Genomic DNA, 22,197 nt, shown 5'->3' with positions numbered 1-22,197 from the left:
GTTTACAAGAATACGCTGCTGTTGAAATCTACACCAACATGAAATGTAAGTAATATCCAGATTCTTCACTAAATTATTCACCTACAGCTGATAATTTCAGGTTTGATAGAAATGTTTTTGCAAAATTATTCAAGAGATTTCCGCCATAGTGGAAAGGCACTCCTTTGAGAAGGTGGAGGTGAGATGCCTTCTTGAACTGCTGCCGTGTATTTGGTGTAGGTACATCCAATGAGCTGATAGGGATGGAGTTCAACAGAAACACTGAAGGAACGGTGTCATAGTTCCAAGTCAGGGTGTCTGTAGCTTGGAGGAAAACCTTCAGGCAGGGATGTCCCCAAGTATCTGCTGCCTTTGTCTTTCTAGGTAGTAAAGCTCAAGGATTTAGATGGAGCTGCCAGTATCTTGATGTTTTGTTTTGAGTGGTGACAAGTTTCTTGATTGTTTTTGCACCCAGGCAAATGGAGTGCAATTTCTGACCTATGCCTTCTATAGGAGTGAATAGTCAAATGGTGAATCATTTGCATTAGAATTCCCTGAGAACTATTATATGCTCTGTGTTTTAACAGCTCCGCCCTCGGACTTCACTGAGAAAACAAAGTGCTGTGACTCCTCAGATAAACCTCTGGACAGATCTGGAGACTTTTACGGTTAATTATATCATTCTAACATGTGACTCATCAAACTAATTCCAATCCATTATTGGTATAAATCATGGAGACAACTTTCACCTCACCCCGTGATGTTGATCGTTAAATATTTGAATATCATTTGAGAACACCATCATCATTTCAGAAGGCAGAGTAATTTAGGCAGCAGGAGGGCAAATTTCACTGGGGTACGAAATGAGACAGAGGAAAATAGACAGAAGTATCAGTTTCCATTGTTTGGGGTGTGGGATCACAATTTTTGATGACTCTTACGTTTGTTTGAGACAATTTTTTTGCCGGGTTCTCCATGATATAAATTTCCTCTGCACTCTACTGAGAAGCGATAATGAGTGAAAAGAGACAGAGGCCTGAAAGTTGATTTGGATTCAGATTCTGCCTGAATTAATCGCAGTGGCAGATCTGAGGCAAGACTTTAACAAGAATGGATCTTCAGCAGTCATTGGGATGCAAGCAGCCAGTGGAAGGAAGGCAGATCAATACACATCTAACAGTGCACAATTTCAACATGGAAGCAGAAGGAGACTTTTTTTTTGTCATCCTGGCTTCACATTCCAGTAAGTCAACTGTTTTCATGTCAACTTACTGGTGGCAGCCTCGGGTGGTTCCTTTAAGAGGTGTACATTCAACTGTGTTAAAACATTTAAAAAATTAGACAAAATCATTTGACTGTGAGCAACTATTGAAAACGTGCCTCTTACCAGCTTTGAGCTTACTTTCCTATGAAAGTCCAGAGCCGAATATTGGTGTCAGTTGTGAGTTTGAGAGTGGCCCGACCAATCCCATGCAGAATGAGCACATGCTCACCATGTGCCATAGAGACCCCATTGGTACCGGTTTCTTTACCAAATGTCTTTTGAGGAAAAACACTTCCTTTGATACACCGTTGAAGCTCAAATACATTATTATGACCACAACAGGTATCTTAAAAGCCTTTGAGAATACATTTTATACTTTGACGATAACTGACCTTCCAGCCTTTGGTTTTCCTTCTCCATCCGAAGCAAAAGGATCTGCTGGCAGATGGCCTTTCTCCACATGATCCGCAGCTCCTCAGAAGAGCGTTTCTTCTTCTCTCCAACTGGGGCATCATCCGCCATTAGCAGAGAGGCCAAGGGATCCTCCTCCACAGCTGGAGTGAGCGGTGAAAGTGGTGGCAGCTCAATGCTATCAAGGTGATCTACAGAAACAGAAAGCCCCATTTTCTTACGCCGACAATTTACCTTCAAAGAAGTAGAATACAGACTCCCTTTTCCAGGGTCACCATTATATTATGCAAAAGCACAAGAAATCCATGACGCAAACAGGCCATTCACCATGTCTGTTTCATTTCTTCTGCAGTACTAAGTGTGAATATCCCTCCATAACCTCCACCCCAGCTACTTCAATGGTGGACAACTTTGTACATAATTCTCCCTTGATCCCTGAAAAGATAATCAAGCAGAACTATTGGCCAGATTTTGCAGTTGTCATGAGGACAAAACAGTCACCATTTGCCGTCATTACTTTGTGCTACTGACAGCAACATCCGCTGTCCACATTTGTGTAGTTAAACATGAATATCTAGGAGGTTCTGTAAGGGACACTCTGCTCCTCCAAAGCGTATATTGTTGCAAGTCTTTGCAAATGTAACCAGCATCAAGATCAGGGTTTTGAGTTGAATTTCAATTATTACTCCTTGTTGATTGAGGTGTAATTGAGTTTGTAATGGTGCAGTAAGTCATAATGACTGCTGAATAATGTGTCTGTCATGAACAATTAATTTTCGATATCTGCAATTTTGTTTCTTCCGTTCAATCAAAAACAAACTCCATACATTTTAATAGAATATAAATTACTCTTCTCCTGAAGATTGATATTTTAGTTTCTACCTTAATCCCAAGTATTTGCCCCAATCTTTAGTCTGCTCCCTGCAAAATGCTTAAGACATGAATGACAATTAGTACTTCTTCCTCGATACAGGATATCCCTGTAGCTAGGAAACATGTTGTAATGGGGCAATCAATCCCACAGATTCTCAGGTCTTTATGGACAGTTTCCTTGAAGGTTAGGAAAGAACCTTGGCACTGAACATAAAATCCGTGCAATTGTATGAACATAGGAATATGTTTATCCTCTTGAGCCCATTCCACCACTCAAGGAAACCGTGGCTGATCGCCATCCAACCTGACTACACATATGTACTCTTGCCACATATCCCTTCATACCTTTGACTAACAAAAATGATGACACTCAGTTGTAAGTATAACCTTTGGTCTTGTATCAATTGTTGATTGTGGAAGAGTTCAAAACAGTCAACAGCTTTTGCGTGTAGTGTTTCCTAACATATCCTGCCACCTAACCCAGCTTTGGACTCCCCAATAAGTGGAAATAGTTTCTCTCTACTGGTTTCCTAATATCTGGAAAAGTTCAATCAAATCGAACATTATCCTTGCAAATTCCAGAAAGTTGCACCGGGTAGCCCAACCATTGGATTCCAGGCACTATTCTATAAATTTGCACTGCACTCTTTCTCAGGCTAATCTATCCTTCCAAAATGTGGTGCTGTGCACTGCTGGGTGTACTCTGGGTTTAGTCTTAGCAGGGTTTTTGTGATTCTACCCCTTGTATTCTTTTCCTCTAGAGATAATGGTCAACATTCCACAAAGCGTTGTGACTATTTTCTGTATCTGTTTATGCTTTAAAGAGCTGTGTATCTGAACCCCAAACCTCTTTGGATCTCTCCTACTCGTTTGCTTTGCACCATTTAAAAACTGCTCTGTTCTATTCTTTATAGGTTAAATCGATGGCCTTACATTTGCCTGTACATAAATCTATTTATCATTGTTTTCCCCATTCACTTAATTTAATCTACTAATATTGCTTTGTAATTTTATGCTTCCATCTACAAAGTTTACAATGCAACCTACCTTTGTATCAATGGTAAATTTGTGATTTTCAGTCACATCATCTAAAGTTGATCAAGGTCACAATGATTTATGAAGATACATTACTGATCTTCTCGGAGGCATAATTAGTCACATTCTGCCACGATGAGTACTTGCCCATTATCCCCACACTCTTGTCTCCTTCACTCCACTAATTTCCAAACCATGTTCACAACTTGCCTTCAATTCTATGCACTTCAAGTTTAGCTAACTCCTTTCTTATGAGGGACTTAAGTGTTTTCTGGATGTCAACACACACATAGCAAAATATGGAAATTCCCTCATCATCTTAAACAGTCAGGCATGACCTACCCTTTACAAGTCTATACTGGCTTTCTCTGACCAGCTGAAAATTTTAAATGGTTCCATCATCCAAAATTTAATTATACCATTATACAATTAGATGTTAAGCTAATTAGTGTCTAATTCCTTAATTTCCCTCTGTCACCTTGTCCTTCAATCACATTTTGTGTAGCGTTACCATTAATCAATGCTTACTCAATGCCAATTATACTCCACCCACTGTTAAAAAATCAAGGGATAAATTTTTATCTCCACCGCTAAAGAAAACTGCCTGCTCATAGCAGATCTAACTGAATGCATGATCTGTCAAGCTATTATCTGTAACGTGCAATATTTCAAATTGGTGTTAAGGGGGTCCTCCTAAAACAAACCATCTGCTCACATCTCTGGCACACTGTACCTTCCAACGTTCCTTTCTGCTGCATGGCTGCAGAGGACTTGTTCATGGGTGAGGCAACGCGTAGGAAGATCCGCTGGCGCCAGGAAATCCGCCGAGGAGTGAGGATACCCACTTCTCCACTCAATGACTCAGTGCTGCAGCCCGAGAAGGCCTTTCTCCTGCCTTCACCATCACTAAAGCAGAAAAGGGAAAGCATTCACAGAGACACATACCATAACTGAAAACACGTTGGACCCATTGTCTCGAGTGTTGATCATTCCTTAGTAAGGAAGTAAACAATAGATGGTTTAATAAAAAGTGACCAAATGTAACACAGTATTAAGGTGCAGCAAAAAGGGTGCACGCTTATTCAACAGTCCCGTGAAGAAGAAATTTCATCCTACTGGTGTGAAAACAGACTAGTGATAAAGATGAATGAAACAACGAGATGGATTACATGTAAACGTCTGTGACTTTTTCCAAGAAATGAGGAAGTTAAACTGTGAAGTGAAACTGTTACTAACAAGGAAGTTTGCTTCTTTTCTTCATTTGTAGAATTATTGTATAAATGTGTGAACTTCTCATTTCAGCACCAACAGTGAACAGCAGAAATCCTCTTCCAAGATCAACATGCAAACAGTATAAGGTACTAAGCTTTCCGCTGATTGTGATCTGTAAAAGATTTAATCATATTCTGCAAAGCATGCTTTCCTTTTTTAATGTAGCGCTTGCTTGTTACTTATTAGTAAACAAATCAGAATGTTTACAGTACTTAAGGAGGCCATTAGGCCCATGTGTCTGTGCACTCTGGCACTCTGCTAGGTCAAACTTGCTGGTACAAATCCCAGCCTTGTTTCTGTAAACCAGCAAATTTTCTGTCTATATGAGGTTATTGCAATTCTCTTTTAAAGCCACAAATGAAGCGGCCTCCACCACATCCTCAAGCAGCACACTGCAGATCCTAACAACACATGCAAAAACATTTTTCCTTACGTATGTCAGAGTCCTCTGTTTCTTTACCTTACCACTAACGGGAAGTCTCCCCTCTCTCTGTCTCTCTAATATCTAGATCTCACCTGTTTTCGAAAATCCCTATCAGATCTCCTCTCAAACTTCTACAGAGCAGAACCTCAGCTTCTCCAATTTATCCATGTCATTGAATTTCTTCCAATGGGTTTCCAGAATGCTTTAAAATCTAGCCCCATCAATTTGTTATGTGCTAAAAGTGAAACAGAAACAAAATGCACTTCTGATTTACTTTACCTTTATTCATGCTCCACTCTCCTTGGCTGCAGATAGAAACTTCCAATTAACTGCATTTGTCTGCATTAATTTCCCCAATACCATTTTCTTACTCATACTGATTTCCTTCAATTCCGTCCTCTCACTGGACCTTTGAATCCCTAACATTTCCAGGAGGTTACCTTTTATGTGAACAGAACCAAAATATGTGTTCAACTCTTCCGCCATTTCTTTGTTCCCCATTATAATTTCCCTGGCTTCCAATTGTCAGGGCCTATACCTGTCTTTACTAATCTTTTTCTCTTTACATATTTACAGAAGCTTTTACAGTCAGTTTCTATGTTCCCTGAAAGTTTACACTCATACTCTATTTTCCACCTGATGATGAAACTTTTTGTCCTCTTTTGCTGAATTCTGAAATGTTCCCAATCCTTAAGCTTGCTGTTTTTTTTTTCTGGCAACTTTATACATCTCTTTGTCTCTAATATTACCCTTAATTTATTTTGTAAGCCATGGCCAAATTACCTTTCCTCTTTTGTTTTTACACCAGACAGGAATAAATAACTGTTGTAATTCTTGCACATGTTCTTTAAACATTCTATCTACCATCAAACAGGATCTTCACAGGATCTTGCAGCAGGATCTTGATCAGTTGAGGAAGTGAGTTTAGAAATGGCAAATGGAGTTTAATTTAGTTAAGTGTGAGCGATTGCGTCTTAGAAAGTCAAATCAAGGTAAGAGTTTCATGGTGAATGGCAGGGCCTTAAGGAGTGTAGTGGAACACAGGGACCTTGGAGTGCAGGTGCACGGTTCCTTGAAAGCGGAGTCGCAGGTAGACAGGGCAGTGAAGAAGGCTTTTGACACACTGGCCTTCATCAGTCAGGGCATTAAGTATAGAAGTTGGGAAGTTATATTGCAGTTTTACAGAATGTTGGTGAGGCCACACTTGGAGTATTGCGTTCGGTTTTGGTCACCTTGCTGATGGAAGGATGTTACTAAACCAGATCTTTCCTTTCTCATTGCTCAGTATCCACTTTAGAATAGCCTGTGCCCTAGGTGGCTCCTCAAGCTACAGGACTAAAAAACCATCACGTATTTACTCCAGGAAATCCTTCTCCACAATGCCATTGTTCGTTTGGTTTGATCAATCCACATATAAATTAAAGTCACCCATGATTATATTTTTATCCTTAATGCATGCATTTCTGACTGCTTGTTTAATACATTCCCTTACATTTCCACTAATGTTTGGGAGTGTAGCTCAGTTGGCAGGATAACTGGTTTGTGACACAGAGTGATACCAAGGTGATACCAGAGTGATACCAAATACCAGCTGAAGTTACCATGAAGGACTCTGCTTCTCAGCCTCTCCCTCACTCTCTCGTAGTGACCCTCAGGTTAAACCACCACCAGTCGTCATTTTCTAATGAAAAAGCAGGCGTATTATCTGGCAGGACTTGAAATTTTATACCTTTTATAAACAATCCCCAAAATATTTTTTTGCCTCTTGGTGTTCATCTCTATCCATACAGATTCCATATCATGATTTTCCAAGCCAATGTCCTTCCCCATGCTACCACACATTCTTTCCCTTTCCCTCTGTTCTTCCTAATTAATGAATACCCCAGATGTTCAACTTCCATCTTTGGTCACCCTGGAGCAATGTCTCTGTAATTGTAACTGCACTGCATCATTGTTATCGACAGGGGATGGACCTCCCATTGATATGGCTGCTATGTAAATCCCCAACTACTGCAAAGGTCTGCACGATCAGACCAGACGAGTCAATAGTCGGAGAAAAAAATGGGTCTGGAGCTGACCTCACAAGCACTCAGATCCATATGCAGAGGAATGAAGCAGTAGATGAGGAGGAATGAGTGTATATCATAACAGTTAATACCAATTTACACTGCCAATTTATCTACCATATTGCGAATGTTTCACAAGACGCAAAGGCTTTATACTGTCTTTCTGACCTTTCAGTCATCTTAGCTCTATTTGGCACTTTGTCCCCATTTGTTTTCTACCTTTGTTTTTCTTCTTACTACCACTTTTGCTTCTTCTCTTTCTGCTTTTTTTTTGTTTCTATCTTTGTTTCTCTCTCCTCTGTCTCCTGATTCACATTTCCATCCTACATCATTCTAGCTTAAACCCTTCCTGACAGCCCTAGCAAACACCCCCAAACTAGGAACGTTAGTCCTGCCCAGGTGTGACCCATCCTGCTTGTAATGGTCCCACCTTCCCCAGAACCAATCCCAATGACCCAGGAATCTGAATCCAGACCTCCTGCACCATTCTCCAGCCAGTACTCATCTGGTAAATCCTGTTATTTTTACTCTTGCTAGGACGGGGTACTGGTCGTGATCCTGAGATGATTACCTTGGAGGTCGTGCTTTCTAATTTGTATCTTAACTCCCTACATTCTGCTTGTAGGACCTTATCCCCTTTTTTTCCAGCAATATCATTTGTACTATATGTACCATGACCCACTGGCTATTCACCCTTCCCCTTCAGAACATCCTGCAGCTGGTCAGAGACAACTTCGACCCTGGCACCAGGGAGGCAACGTACCATCCTGGAATCTCTTTTGCAGCCGCAGAAATGCCTATCTATCTCCTTACTGTGGAATCCCCTGTCACTATAGCCCTGCCATTCTTTTTCCTTCACTTGTGCACCAGAGCTACCTTGGGTACTGTTAGATATTGTATGATGATTCTTTACTAATTCACTCACAAGCATTTTATGTTTATTATACCGTGTTGTCACTTATTCATTCATAAAACAGCATTTTTGTGTACATGTTACTCTTACAAGATAAAATAAATTAAACATCTCTTCCTAAGCTGCCAACCCATTACTGTCTCTTTACACCTTTCAATTCTTATCAGCTCCATGCTGCAAGAAATGTTTAGATCTGTTTCTGTACAAAGTCTACCCCTGAATAAGTGTTAATACCATGACCTACTCAGAACAATGCCATCCCCACCATCGCGTCTCCATGACTCACTCGAAACTGGAGAAAGATTATAATAATAATTATCCCTTAGTAACCGTCTCTCAGGACCTGAATAGGGTACAGGATATCAGTTTCCTCCATCAGCATGTCCTTACAGTCTGCTGCTTTTTATCTATTTGAAATTTCCTTATAAACTACCAATTTTTCACACTGTACTGCCTATTTCTAACTTTATTTAGGACTACCATCTTATACTAATGTACGGATTTATACTTTTTAAATGCATATTGAATAGGGCCGCTACCTCCTTTAAGAAACTTACTATCAAAACAGCGCTTCTGTGAAACTGCATGAATGAATGTGTAGGAACTGTCAAAAACCAGCAACAGTAGATGAAATCTCATGACCCAGCTGCAGGAGATAAGTTTAATACTCTCTAACTTTTATTTAATACATATATAATTTCTCACTTATTTAGATCATATAGGTCTAGTATTTTTACTATTACTAACTTTAATGACAAAAGGACTAACACCTATTAATTATGCAAGCTCAGACCAGACAGATATTCTAATCCCATCAGGAGTAACTGCCAGCATTTAGCAACTGCTTAAACCATCTCCTGCTTTCCCAGGACAGATGTCACACAAACCTGTGTACAATAGATACAACTATAAGACACCAGTGTGCTAAAAGTTTAATGTATGTAAAAACTGTGTATAAAAGAGGCTACTGTAAAACTGTACTTTGGATTCCATCAACGCCTGAAACTGTGCCACTGCGTTTGCTCAATAAAGAGGCTATTTTCACCACTCACCAATCTCAGTCACTATTGAATGCATACCATGGACTTGGGTATCCCCTTAGAAGTCGAAACCCGAACAGTAATCAGAACAGTATATATCTGTTAGAGATAGGGACAACCACAGGTGACTCCTGCATTACCTGCCTTCTTCCTCTCTGCCTGGTGGTCACTAATCCCCTTTCTGCCTTTATCTGTGGTGTGACCACCTCTGTCCACTATAATCTCAGCATCATGGATGCTCCACAATGCGTCCGCCCACCATTCCAACTCCAAAATGTGGTTAGCCAGTAGCTCAACAATGGAACACACTTCCTGCACATGCAAATGCCAGAGACATTCCCGCTCCAACTCTCCAAATTCTTACACTTCCTTATGGGGTGGCAATGAACACTCAGTTCCAATATTCGGCTATTTCGGAAAGGAAAGATGGGCTGCTAGCTACTGGAAAAAGGTTATCATCACAGAGAAATCTTCCCCTGATTTGACGGAACAGTACCAATGGAGAGTTGCTGCTTCAAGATATAGCACAAGGGTTGCTCCAAGAGACCATCCTTTGTCCAGTACACAAATGAGTGGTCACCACCCATGGCATGAAAAAGTTACACCTTAGGTCTCTTATAAATCTTTCCCCTCTCACCTTAAACCCATGCCCTCTAGTTTTGGACTCCCCTATGCTGGGAAAAGACCTTGGCTATTCACCCTATCCACGCTCCCCATGATTTTTAAACCTCTCCTTCAGTCTCCGACACTGCAGGGAAAAAAAGCCCCCCGCCCTATAGCTCAAACCTTCCAAACTCGCCAACATTGTTGTAAATATTTTCTGCACCCTTTCAAGGTTAACAACATCCTCCAATAGCAGAGACCAGAATTTAATGTAGTACTCTAGAAGTGGCCTAGCCAATGGCTTTTTCAGCGTCAACATGATGTCCCAACTCCTACAGTCAATGCATTGACCAATAAGGGCAAGTATGCCAAATGCTTTCTTCCCCACCCTGTCTACCTGCAACTCCACTTTCAAGGAACTTTGCATCTGAATCCCTAGGTCTCTTTGTTCGGTAACACTCCCCAGGGCGCTACCATTAACTGTATTAGTCCGGCCCTGATTTGCCACTCTAAAATGCAACGCATCACATTTATTTAAGTTAAACTCCATCTGCCACTCCTCAGCCTATTGGCCCATCTGATCAAGGTTCCCATTGTACTCTGAGGTAACCTTCTTCACTGTCCACTACACCTCCAATTTTAGTGCCATCTGCAACCTTACTAACTATACCTCCTATGTTCACATCCAAATCATTTATATAAGTGACAAAAAGCAGTGAACCCAGCATCGCTGGTCACAGGCCTCCAGTCTGAAAAACAACCCTCTACCACCATCCTCTGTCTCCTATCTTCTAAAGGACTTGCCAACATAAGAGATAGAGCTTTATATACTTCAAACAAAAATTCAGCCAAGATAGCAAGGTGTAGAGCTGGATGAACACAGCAGGCCAAGCAGCATCATAGGAGCAGGAAGGCTGACGTTTCGGGCCTAGGCCCTTCATCAGAAAACTGAGCAAAGCAAATAAATTCTGATGCCTGACTGTAAATGGAATGATCACCTCCCCAAGAGCAATGAGGGCTAAGCAATAAATACCATCCTTACCAACAACACCCACATTCAAGCGAATGAATGAACAAACTTCAGGCTGCCTCTCAGCCTATAACATGACCCCTTTGCCTACCTGTTGGGAGCAGGCAGTGAATTCTGCTTCAACTTATAAATGTAATTCTTTTGAACTGTGTCATCTTAAAAGAGCTTCATCCAAGAGATTATTGCCATCAAGTCATGTATTCATGTATTCAGTACTCACACCCTCCTTGTAATAAAATTATTCATGTTGCATACGCCTTTGCTCATAGCCAGGACTGAAATTTTAATGTCATTTTATATGGGAATTGAAAAGTTCTCCACTACTTCCCTGCTTGTTACTTATGACAGAAAGGAGCAGACACGTGGTAATGAGAGGCTCCCTAACTATAAACCTTTCCACATAACCAAAATATTGCAGAGGCTGGAAACCAAAAAGAAAAGAGAAAGTGCTGGTAATAGTCAGCAATGAACTCACTCAGTTTATGTTTTAGCTTCATGATATTTCACCAGAACAGATCAGAAAAGACATCAGCCTGAAACTAGGGCAGAATATTGTGCTGATCCTGGAAGTGGGAAGTAAATTGGGCGAGGGAACCTAACTCAGTGAAAGGACAAAACTCCAATTATTGATGGGAGGATGAAAATTTACATTAAGGCTCTTGGAATTTTAAAGGTGCATAATGCTTCCTGAAGATTTTTGCATGCATTTGCATGTCATGAATGCTCATTGAAAAGAAACTAGCTCACCAGAATGAGATGCCTTTCTCAATTAAATTCTACTTGAATAGCAATAGGTGACTTCGGATATACAAATGGATAGAAGCAGCATGCAGTAAGCAAGATACTGTATTTGCCGGACTTCAGAGTGAGTAGTTGCTGCTTGTCTTCTTTAGGGAATGTTTGTCTATGATGGAGATTAGGTGGTGGGAGTCCAAGTTGCACAAGGCATGGGTGTGAACTAAGCACTGGAGGTTGGAGTGTAATGGCCATGTAAGTCTGCAGGTCAGGAGTGAAAGATTGTCTGGGGAAGCAAGGCTGGCTAATTGAGGAACTAAGTCAAGCACAGGGATGAGAGACAACAAGGTGCAGGGCTGGATGAACACAGCAGGCCAAGCAGCATCATAGGAGCAGAGAGGCTGACGTTTCGGGCCTAGACCCTGAGAGAGGCAGGGTTACCAGGAAAGGGAGGAAGAGCCAGAATGTTTTGCTGTAGGTATCCGCTCCGAGAGCCCACATGATGTTCCTGACATGCAGGGAATTACTGCTTGACTTGCTGCCTTATAAATATGACGCAGGACCTTTGATTCCACAAGCTAACAGCTGGGCTGTTGACTTCCAGTCTGCCTCACCATAAGATTCACCATGGCTTCCCCTAATGCGTATGTAATGAGCTGACAAGTATGCAGCCACATGACTGACTTCCTATGCCCACTGCTGATCTTCTACTCCAGAATGGAAGATTCTGTCCATTAACTCTGCTTATCTCCACAGAGACTATTTAACCTGCTGGCCATTTCTGCTACGCTTTGTTTAGAAAACTTTACATCAGCCTTGTACAAGGGCAGCAAGCATGCTTCATCCGGCAAGACACTGAACTCTGAAATTCCCTCCTTAAATCTCTTTTCCTCTCCACTTTTCACTTTTGAAAACTTTTCTTTAATTAATCTTTTAGTAAACTGTTTCAGTATTCCATTGTGGCTTGGTGTATAATTTTGATTGACAGTACATTTACAGTAAGGGTTGGGACAGTTTACGATATCTAAGATGCAGTACAAATGCAAATTGTTATTAGTAATCTTTTGGAAGACGCTATTAAGGGATCAACTGTCATTGAAGGGAGCTAGAAAAATGGTATTTGAAACACAAGCAGATCTATCACAATTCTTCTTGAATGACAGAGCAGGTACCTCTGCTACTATTTCATATATTCTTTATGTTTACAATTTATATCAACTACTAAGACGAAGGAAGCAAAGGCATGGCAACAAAATCTCCAGATGACACAAAGAGAAGTAGGAAAGTATATTGTGAAGAAGACAGAAGGAGTTTGCAGAGGATATATACAGGTTGAGTGAGTGGCCAATAATCTGGCAAAGCATTTTGTTCACTCTAGCAGGAAGAATAAAAAACATTACTGAAAGGAGACTAGAAGTTGAAGCTTTTCATCTTGAACTCATCAGAACCAGGACTCAAGAAACAGACGAACAAAGAGATATCATCTTAAATACAATGAGAAGAGGCTGCTGACGAGTTTGGCCATCGTTAACATGGAAATGCATTAAGAACAGTTAACTGTCAATCATAATTCCCAGGACCAGGCAACCAGATTCTTATTTATTAATTGGTTAGGGTGTTGTCACAGGACTGGAGTATACAAAATTGCAACCAGTCAGAATCTACCTACAGAATTGCTGTATCTCCATGTCAATGATGGCCAAGCCAATCATCATCCTCTTCTTATCCTATATGAAACAGTCTTCTTTTGTTCAAGGTTGTTTTGTGGGTCCCAGTTCTGATGAGTGCAAGGTGAAAAGCTTCAATGGCTGGTGTCCTTTCAGATATGTCCTGTTCTACCAAGCATAAATATAGCAGAGAATTACTGCAAAATTTCAAAGTACAGAGAGATTCTGTCTCCTAGTGTATTTGTTACAAGAAAGTAGAATGCAGGTACAGCAAATAATTAAGAAGGCAATAGAATGCTATTCATTATTATAAAAGGAATTGAACATAAAAGTCAAGACAGAAATGTTCTGAAGGGTCACTGGACTCAAAACATTCAAGCTGTTTTCTCTTCACAGACGCTGCCAGATTTGTTGAATTTCTCTAACAATTTCTGTCTTTACTTGTTGAATTTCAAGCATCCAAAATAGTTTGTTTTATAAAAGTAAAGATGTTGTGCTTCTGTTATGTAACTTGAATAGTGTGTGCTGTTGGCCTTTTTGCCGAAAGAAGGATGTAAGTGTAGTGGAGGCAGTTCAGAGGTGGTTTACTGGATTGTGATATCTGGAATGAGCGGATTGGTTGAGGAAAAGTCAGACAAGCTGGGCTCGATCCCACTAGAGTTTAGAAGAATGAGGTGGGACTTGATTGAAGTACGTAAGATCGTAAACTGTCTTTATAAGATGATCGTGAAAGGACGATTCCTCCTCTGGTAAGATGAGAACAAGGGTACTGTTTTTTTTTTCCTGAGATTGTGCAAGTCTGGAATTCTGGCAGAGTCACTGAATATTTTTAGGGTTGAGGTGCATAGACTGCAGTTAGGGAGTGGATGGGAATGTGAAATTCAAAACACAAAATGATCAGCCATGATCTTATTTAATAGCAAAGCTAGATTGATGCGTTGAATTGCCTACTTCTGCTCATAAATTCAGAAATATTTTGCTACATCACAATCATGTCAACTTACAAAACAGCAGAGACTTGTTCAGGAACAGTTGGTGAAATATCTGCACAACCAGTGCAGCCAATGATGAGCCAGGAGTCTTTACACTGTTTTAATGTGCCTCTCCAGTAAGTGCCTCACCCTAACAGAACAGTTCCTCTCTGTAGGTTTACGGAGAAAGGCACTGTTTAAGAAGCCCTGCAGTGCTGAAAACAAAATGTGCCTTCAGTTCTAGTCTTTCCAAAGCTGATTACAGTAAAAGAGAAATTGCATTTACATAGCAAATGCAATGCCATTCCCAGTACCGACGTCCAATTTCGCAAGTCACTCTTCGGAATTCACCAAAGGGAAAAAAGATATAAATGGTAAGATAGTCTTCATTTTCATGATGTTAGGTGAGGAATAAATATAGATAGGACAGAACATAAGGGATAACTCCCCTACTCGTCTTCAAAATTGTGTCAGAGGATTTTTGATGCCTGCCCAGCAGAGCAGATGGAACTTTCCTTTAACGTCTCATCTGCAACAATCTAATTAAACGTCACTGCCTCAGTCCTGTACTACAACATGAACTCCGATTACACGCTCATCCAAGCCTTTGAAACATTGATTCCTAAGGCACAGGCGTCAGATTCAGATGTGAATCATTACTAACAGCCACAGTTGACTCACGTGATCAAAGCAGCCCAGTACAAACCAACATGAACCATAACTCCGGAACAATACTCGAGCATTAAAAGCCAGTCGTCATCTTCATGTTGTTCGAGATCGGAATCCAACATCAACTTGTGCAGACAATTTTCTCTCAATGTGGTCACCGGTGTTTATTTTCAAGATTGATTCAGAGTCCTCTAACTTTTCAGTGAAAACACATTTCTGTATGATCCACTTTGAAATACTGTGTCCAAATTTTGCAATAGTAACAATGCCCAGCATCCATCATCATTACTACTCTTAAAAGAATATCAAGCTCTGGAGTCAACATGTGCAGTTAAAAATAGAACGTTTACTATCAGTGATTTTAAAGCCATCAAAAGGTGTGTTGTTGATGTTTCCCTCTCCCCCACCAGAATGTAACCAAGTAGTAATCACTTAATTGATGAAACACTATCAGTGTCGCTGTAAAAGCTTTTGAATAAGTTAAACCTTGCTAAATGAAATGTAACTGGATTTTTATTAGCACATTCAGGTTGTTATTATTGCTGAGGAGCCTCACCAATCTCCACACTGAAAAGAGATATGTTGCCAAAACATTTCCCCTTCCACTCTTCGGGGGTAAGTTAAGAATGTCAAATTTCAAACAATCACAATTTATGCTACAGGAGAAGACGGGTCCTATTGGTTAGTTGACTCAGATTGAAGTGTTGCCATGGAGAAAGCAAAGGGGAATTAGAGGCTCCCCTCAGTTGCCTGGTAATTCAGAAAAGACACTAGGTTTGATCAGATTTGTTTTCTGTGCAAAGAATGGATCTTTGTATTGGTCACATCTAGCAAGTGTGAAATGAACTACATTATGAGTTTGATCAATTATCTTAAATTGGATGTACTCATACGAACATACAAATGGGAAATAGATTCGGCCTTTCAGCCATTCAAGCCTGCTTTGCTAATCAATAAGATCATTCCACATTCCAGCCTACCCCAGATAAACTTACTTTCTTGCTTAACAAAAATCTATTTACCTCTGACTTTAAACATTCAAAGACTCTTCCACTACCTTTTGAGGAAGACAGCTCCAAAGACACACAACCCTTGGAGACAACATTTTGTTAATCTTTTTTAAATGGATAACCCTTTATTTTATAAAGCGACCCCTAGTTAGAGATTCTTGTTGAAATCTTGTAGCATATAACCAATTACAGAAACCAGGATTCAAATTCAGAACCTCAGGATTGAAGAACAAAATGATGGATAAAATGAGTAACAACTACTAGTTTAACTCTGTTTAAATAAAGACTTGAATTATCCTAATTAAAAATAGTTTGCAAATGGAAATTAATGCTGACAGAAACTGAATACAATCTTCCTTCACTTTCATTAGTTTCCATTAAATATTCCTGATATCACCCTAGAACTGTTTTTTCAACTACTATCCTAAAGAGATCTGTAACCGAATTCAGACTCTGTCTCGATTTAGGTGTGAGAGACAGCAAGTTTCTTTACTTTACAGTGGGTCTGTGATGAAACCCATCAAGCTTATCCTTGCTCACTACTGCGGTCCTTAAAATAGAAGTTGGTTACTTCTTACTAGAAGCACAAAGGTGCTGTGCAGAAGTGCACAATTCAGCCGCTTGTGTCTGTGCTAGTTCTTTCAAAGAGCATTCACGCTCAGGCCACACCCACCCTCCATATCATATCTGTAACCCTGCAAGTACCTCGCTCTTAAATACCAGTCCGACTCCCTTTTAAATAATTTATGGAATCATCTTCCACCACGTCCAGGGAGAGCATTCCAGATCCCAACCAATCTCCTCATCTATCACCGTTGGTTACTAACCCACTCATTACAGGTGAATGACCAGTATCTAGTCTGCCAAAACATCATTGTCTTGTGAACCTTGATTAGGTCAACTCTTAACATTCTCAGTTCCAAGGAGAATTTTTTTTTCCCAATCTTTTAACCCACGAATGTTTTAACCAGACAAATATGGCATCTGAGAATGGGTGAAGCTTTGCTCAATCCCGCCCAGTAATACAGAAGCACACCCACTATTGGCTTAAATATTTGCCTGCAAATTCTTTAGCAATGTTTTGTTAACAATCCTGCTGAACAGTCACTGCACTAAAAAACATCAGATGGGTCAGCCAGAGGATTGGATTAATTACATAAAGGAATCACTGGTACGCTTTTCTATGAGAACAGCAGTAATGCACTGTACAAAACCTCCTCCCTTAGATTTGTAGGAAAATATAAATTCATTACTTGGTCTCTCACAGTGAACAACAGAAAGAGTTACCTTTAAATGAAAGGCTGTGCATGCCGTCTGTGTCCAGGTGTCTGCTGGACACTCTCGTCCTGTAGTGAAGCACCCCACTGGCTCCACCTTTGCAGACCCCAGCTGCGAACCATAGAAATCTCCATTAAGTGAGTCACTTCAACTTTGTCAGCATTAGAGACGCATTCCACAAGATCAGACTGGCCAGACTCTTAGTTAGCTGCAATGACAGATCACTACAATCAGCATGCAGGTTTCCAAAGTCTGTCGTAACCATCCAGCCTTCAGAGGAAGAACCACAAAACCTTTCAGCTAACAGTACAGCAAGCTGTGACTTGCTTCACGTTCCAAGGTTTCTTATTATCTTAAAAGTGTATTTTCACTTAAACTGTTCAGCAGATGGTGGCAAAAAAACCCACTTAAAAAAACCATCAGGTCAATGATCCTTTTCACCTACAGCCACACAGGCAATCAGAACAACAACCTGGATTAAATATATCAAAAACAGGATGATATTTAATTTTATGTCACACAATATCCACACCAACAACTTAAATATAAGACAACTTGTACTGATTTACCACCTTGCAAAGTGGCCCAAGGTGCTTTATGGGACCATAAACAAATTGAAACTAAGCAACTTAAAGAGATATTAGAAAATGTGACCATAAGACCAGTCAGAGATAGGTTTTACAAGGTATTTTGAAAAAAAGAAAGGTAGAGAGGCAGACAGTTTAGGGAGGGAATACCAGAGCTTAATGCCTGTGCAGCTAAAGGCATGGACTCGTCGTGGAGAGATCAAAATCAGAGATGTGCCAGAAAACCGAAGACAGATGCTTGTATAGGACAGGTAATACAGCCTGGTCTTCATTCATTTAGAAGTTTTTTTTAAAGACACATCTCTCATACCATACACTTCCAAACTTCAACCCCTCTTTCAGCCTGCTGCTCTACCTGAGTATCTTACAAGTCAGATAAGAAATTTTAATGTTTTTAAAAGAGCAAGAACCAGAAAAAGGAATTGAAAATGAGAAGAGAAAGGAAATAAACTGAAGACTCCAAGATTATAAGGAAGCATGAAAATATAAGTAAGAATAGGCCCCAAAAATCAGTGAGTCATTTGTGAATGTACACAACTGTATTTGTTAGTGATCTCAGTGTTTCTCACATGACCTCAAAAATTATGCAAGAATGTGGCTGTGTTTACATCTTACATTCTGTGCAGTTGGAAATGCTTGAACCTTGAAGAATGTTTAAGCAAGATAAATTGCATTAAAGTAAGAACGTGCTTCAAAAATAAATCGCACTGTGGCTGGAAATTAAGACTTATATCCTAAAAATTTCATTTCTTCGATAGAAATTGCTGACTGCTGTTTTAATAGTGGTGTTAAAGCAGGGTGAGAAAAACTCATTAAGCATTTTCGCAATACTAACTTAATTTCCAACTCGGAACATGGATTACGTTACTATAAAGATCTTCTTCCTTTCAAAAAAGTGTCTAATAACCCAGAACTGAAACGCCTCTTGCTGTTTCATCTCAAAACGATTGAAGGGAACAGGTGGAGTGAGGACAACAGCAACATGGCAAGTCCAAACAATCAAGACAGAGACAAATGGAAAAATGAAAAAGAAAATTAAAACTGCAATGAAACATAGAAAATAGCAGGGAAGAAACTGAAGGAAAAACAAATATGAGGAAAAGCATAATTCAGAGAGCTAGTCAAAAACAGGAGCGAGAGACAATTGCAAGATCCAGCAAAACCATGAAGGGTAAAATAACTCCAGAGAGGCCGGTATCCTGTCACCAAGTCACCCTTTATCTCACTGTCATTGACACAGATCCAGCTGCCTCAGAGCCAGCTCTCGGAGCGAACAGGATGTCTGACACTCCTGCTTATATTTGTCAGCCAGGGCTCCTGAATTGGACCAGGTTAACAGCCCCAATCTGTCCTCATATTCTGAAGTCCGCCTGACTGACCTCATTCCAATCACTATACCCCAAACCCTCTAAGTATGGGGATTCAGGCCTGTTCTTTTTCCTGTTGCCTCTCCTGTGGCGTTTTCGCACTGGGTCTGATTCCTCTGATGGGGGTGGTGTGTACCGGACCATAGCCCACCTCTTGTGCTTGGAGTATCTCACAAGAAATTCATCCTCTTCTTCAGGCGGTAAAGGTGTCGAGGCTGCAACATCCACCAGGTCTGTCTGAGACTCTGAGATTTCTTCGACGCTTGAAAGTGGGAGAGAACCCACAAGTTCTGACAGCATTTCTGGTTGTTCTGAAGGGTCTGGTATGTTTTGCTCTCGCCCTATTTGCAAGTTTGCGGCCTTCATGCGGTCCATGTGCTTGCTCAGGACTGCCTCACCTACCCGAACTTTGCACGTCGTAGGACCTGACCTTGCATCGACCATGCCTCTTCCCCATGCAGGGTCATTTCCGTAGTTTTGGTACCAAACTTCATCCCCTGAAAAATGGCACAGGTTGACGGTACCCCAAATGGCAGTCTCGTATTTTGGTACAAAATACTCATGAGTATTAATTGTAGCATACTTCTGTGAATCCTCAACTCATTGCAATTGTAGGTACACATGGCTCATGTCCAGCTTCGTGAAGGACAACACCATCCTCACATCCCCCACCTACCCGATAGCTTTGCTCTATGTAAGGGATTGGTTATTTGCCGAGCTGTGAGAAGTAGTTTACCGTTTGTTTAAAATCCCCACAAAGGCAAACTGACCCATCAGGCTTCACCAGCTGGTTACGACCGGTGCTGCCCATTCCGCAAACTGGGCTGGTCTGACGATACCTTTGCTCTCCAGCCTCCTGATTGCTGCCTCTACTTTTGCACGTAAGGCAAATAGCACTGAGTGGGTCCCTGCAGAATCTTGGAATTGCTTCCTGGTCAACATGCAAGATGGCCTTAGCTCCTTTGATAGTCCCTAGACATTCCTGAAAACCTTCCAGGTATTTAATTAGGACTTCACTCAGGCAGCTATTTTCTAATCAAGGTGAATGTTTCTCAACCAATTTTGCCCCATCAGGCTTGGGCCCGAGCCTTTTACCACAGTCAGCAATAACTGAACTAGCTGCTTTCTCACAAGAGAATGGAAACAAAGTTGTACCCTTGATCTGTAAAAGTTCGACGGTATAGGTTCTCAGTCTAGCCGGAGTGTTAGACAAACTTCAGGGTTGGACTCCAGAGTGAACTTTGTTATTGACTGGTTTCAGCACCAGTATCCACCTCCATTAGAACAGGGCCACCATTTAACCAGGCATTTATTTTGATTGTTTCTTGATTTGGATGTTGCTAAGCAATTTAACTGTTCCATGCCAGAAGTAGGTGGGCTTTCCAGGCTGTGCACTCCTTTCGATACCAGCCTATGAGTTGTCTTACCCAATTCAGGCCTAGTGTGATTCTTTTGTTGTCTCGAGTTCCATAGTCTCGAGTCAGCAACTACAATGGCTTGCTGGCCTGGATCCTGAAGAAAATCTTAACTGTTTGGCCAAGGCTTGTCTTTCTTTTGAGGTTTTGCTGTGAGCTGACCTCGAGTCTCTCTGTTAAGGATATGTCCTGAGTGAGACTATACAATTGCCTTCACTCAAGTGGTGTCCCCAGCTCAGGTAACCTGGCGATGGTGTCCACTTCCATCGGAATACCCTGTAAGTCAAATGCTCCACTTGCCGCACTTTCCAATGACAAAGCTAGTTGTAGTGCCCGTTTGAAGTCCAGTTGGGCTTCAGCTTGTCGGCACTTTTACATGGTTACATCATTAATTCCACACACTAAACGGTCTCTCAGCATCTCATTAAAGAGTCACATGCCTCTGCCAGTCGTCTTAACCTTGTCAAAAAACTCAACACTGATTAACCTGGTTCTCGACCTGCCAAGTAAAACCAACCGTGTCTCAGAATTAGAGGCGGCTTGGGGATGTAATATTCCTTAGCTAAATTTGTCAACTCTTGCAAGGTTTTAGTATCTGGTGCGTCAGGAAATGTTAGGCCTCCTAATAAACAAAAAAAGCTGCGGGTCCACAAGCTGTCAGAAGAATTACTCATTGTTTTTCATCTGCCCGAATGTCATTTGCCTGGAAAAAATAATGTATTTTTTCCACATACTGGGCCCAGTTTTTGACTGCAGGATCAACAAGTCAAGCTTCCAAAATAACAGCATGATGCCAGATTGCTTATCCCAACTCAAAGACAACTGCTGCGGGTGAATTTCTTCAGGAGCATAACGTTTTCTCTCATGGCCACTGAAATAACTCCACAGAGGCCAGTTTACTGTCACCAAGTCACCCTTTATTTTTAGGTGCATAGTATTTGAGAGTGGTGCAGCTTCCTCAGAGCCAGCTCTCAGAGTGAACAGTACCTTTGACACTCCTGTTTATTTGTCAGGTAGGACTCCCTGACTGGATCAATTAACAGCCCCAATCAGATAACTCATATTCTCGGAGGTCCATCGAGCTGACCTCATTACAATCACTGCAAAGGGTTAAGAGAATGTAAAGTGGAGAATGAAAAGCAGCTAAGAAAAAGACATTAACAACTTGTATTTATACAGAACCTTTAACATAATAAATTGTCTCAAAGTACCTCACAGGAGTATTACCAAACAAAATTTGACATGAGGCCACAAAGGGAGATATTAGAGATGATGCTCATAGGCATGGCTAAAAAGATAGGTTTCTGAGAATGTCCTAACGGAGGAAATTAAGGTTGAGGTGCAGAGATGTTGGGACGGTATTCCACAGGTTAGGCTTAGTGCAACTGAAGGTACAACTACCCGTGATGAAGCCAGTAAAGGGGTAGTAGGAACTGCAGATGCTGGAGAATCTGAGATAACAAGGTGTAGAGCTGGATGAACACAGCAGGCCAAGCAGCATCAGAGGAGCAGGAAGGCTGACGTTTCGGGCCTAGACCCTTCTTCAGAAATGGGGGAGGGGAAGGGGGGTCTGAAATAAATAGGGAGA

General features: G+C 41.0%; 1 protein-coding gene across 1 annotated transcript in view; it reads right to left on the bottom strand.

The window, feature by feature from the left end:
• Positions 1-17,452, bottom strand: part of LOC109910722 (TBC1 domain family, member 4) — a 58,156-nt gene extending 40,704 nt beyond the window's left edge. The window contains exons 1-3 of the mRNA XM_020509962.2: positions 17,250-17,452; positions 4,296-4,468; positions 1,636-1,845 (exon numbers count right to left, since the gene is read on the bottom strand). Coding sequence (XP_020365551.1) covers positions 1,636-1,845; positions 4,296-4,341 — 256 coding nt within the window. The 5' untranslated portion in view covers positions 4,342-4,468; positions 17,250-17,452. The remainder of the gene's footprint in view (positions 1-1,635; positions 1,846-4,295; positions 4,469-17,249) is intronic.
• Positions 17,453-22,197: the final 4,745 nt, after the last annotated feature.

Source organism: Rhincodon typus, chromosome 6, assembly GCF_021869965.1.
Source record: "Rhincodon typus isolate 14 chromosome 6, sRhiTyp1.1, whole genome shotgun sequence".
Taxonomy (NCBI): domain Eukaryota; kingdom Metazoa; phylum Chordata; class Chondrichthyes; order Orectolobiformes; family Rhincodontidae; genus Rhincodon; species Rhincodon typus.
Note: the sequence above shows the minus strand (reverse complement) of the source record. Positions and strands in the feature narration are given on the sequence as shown.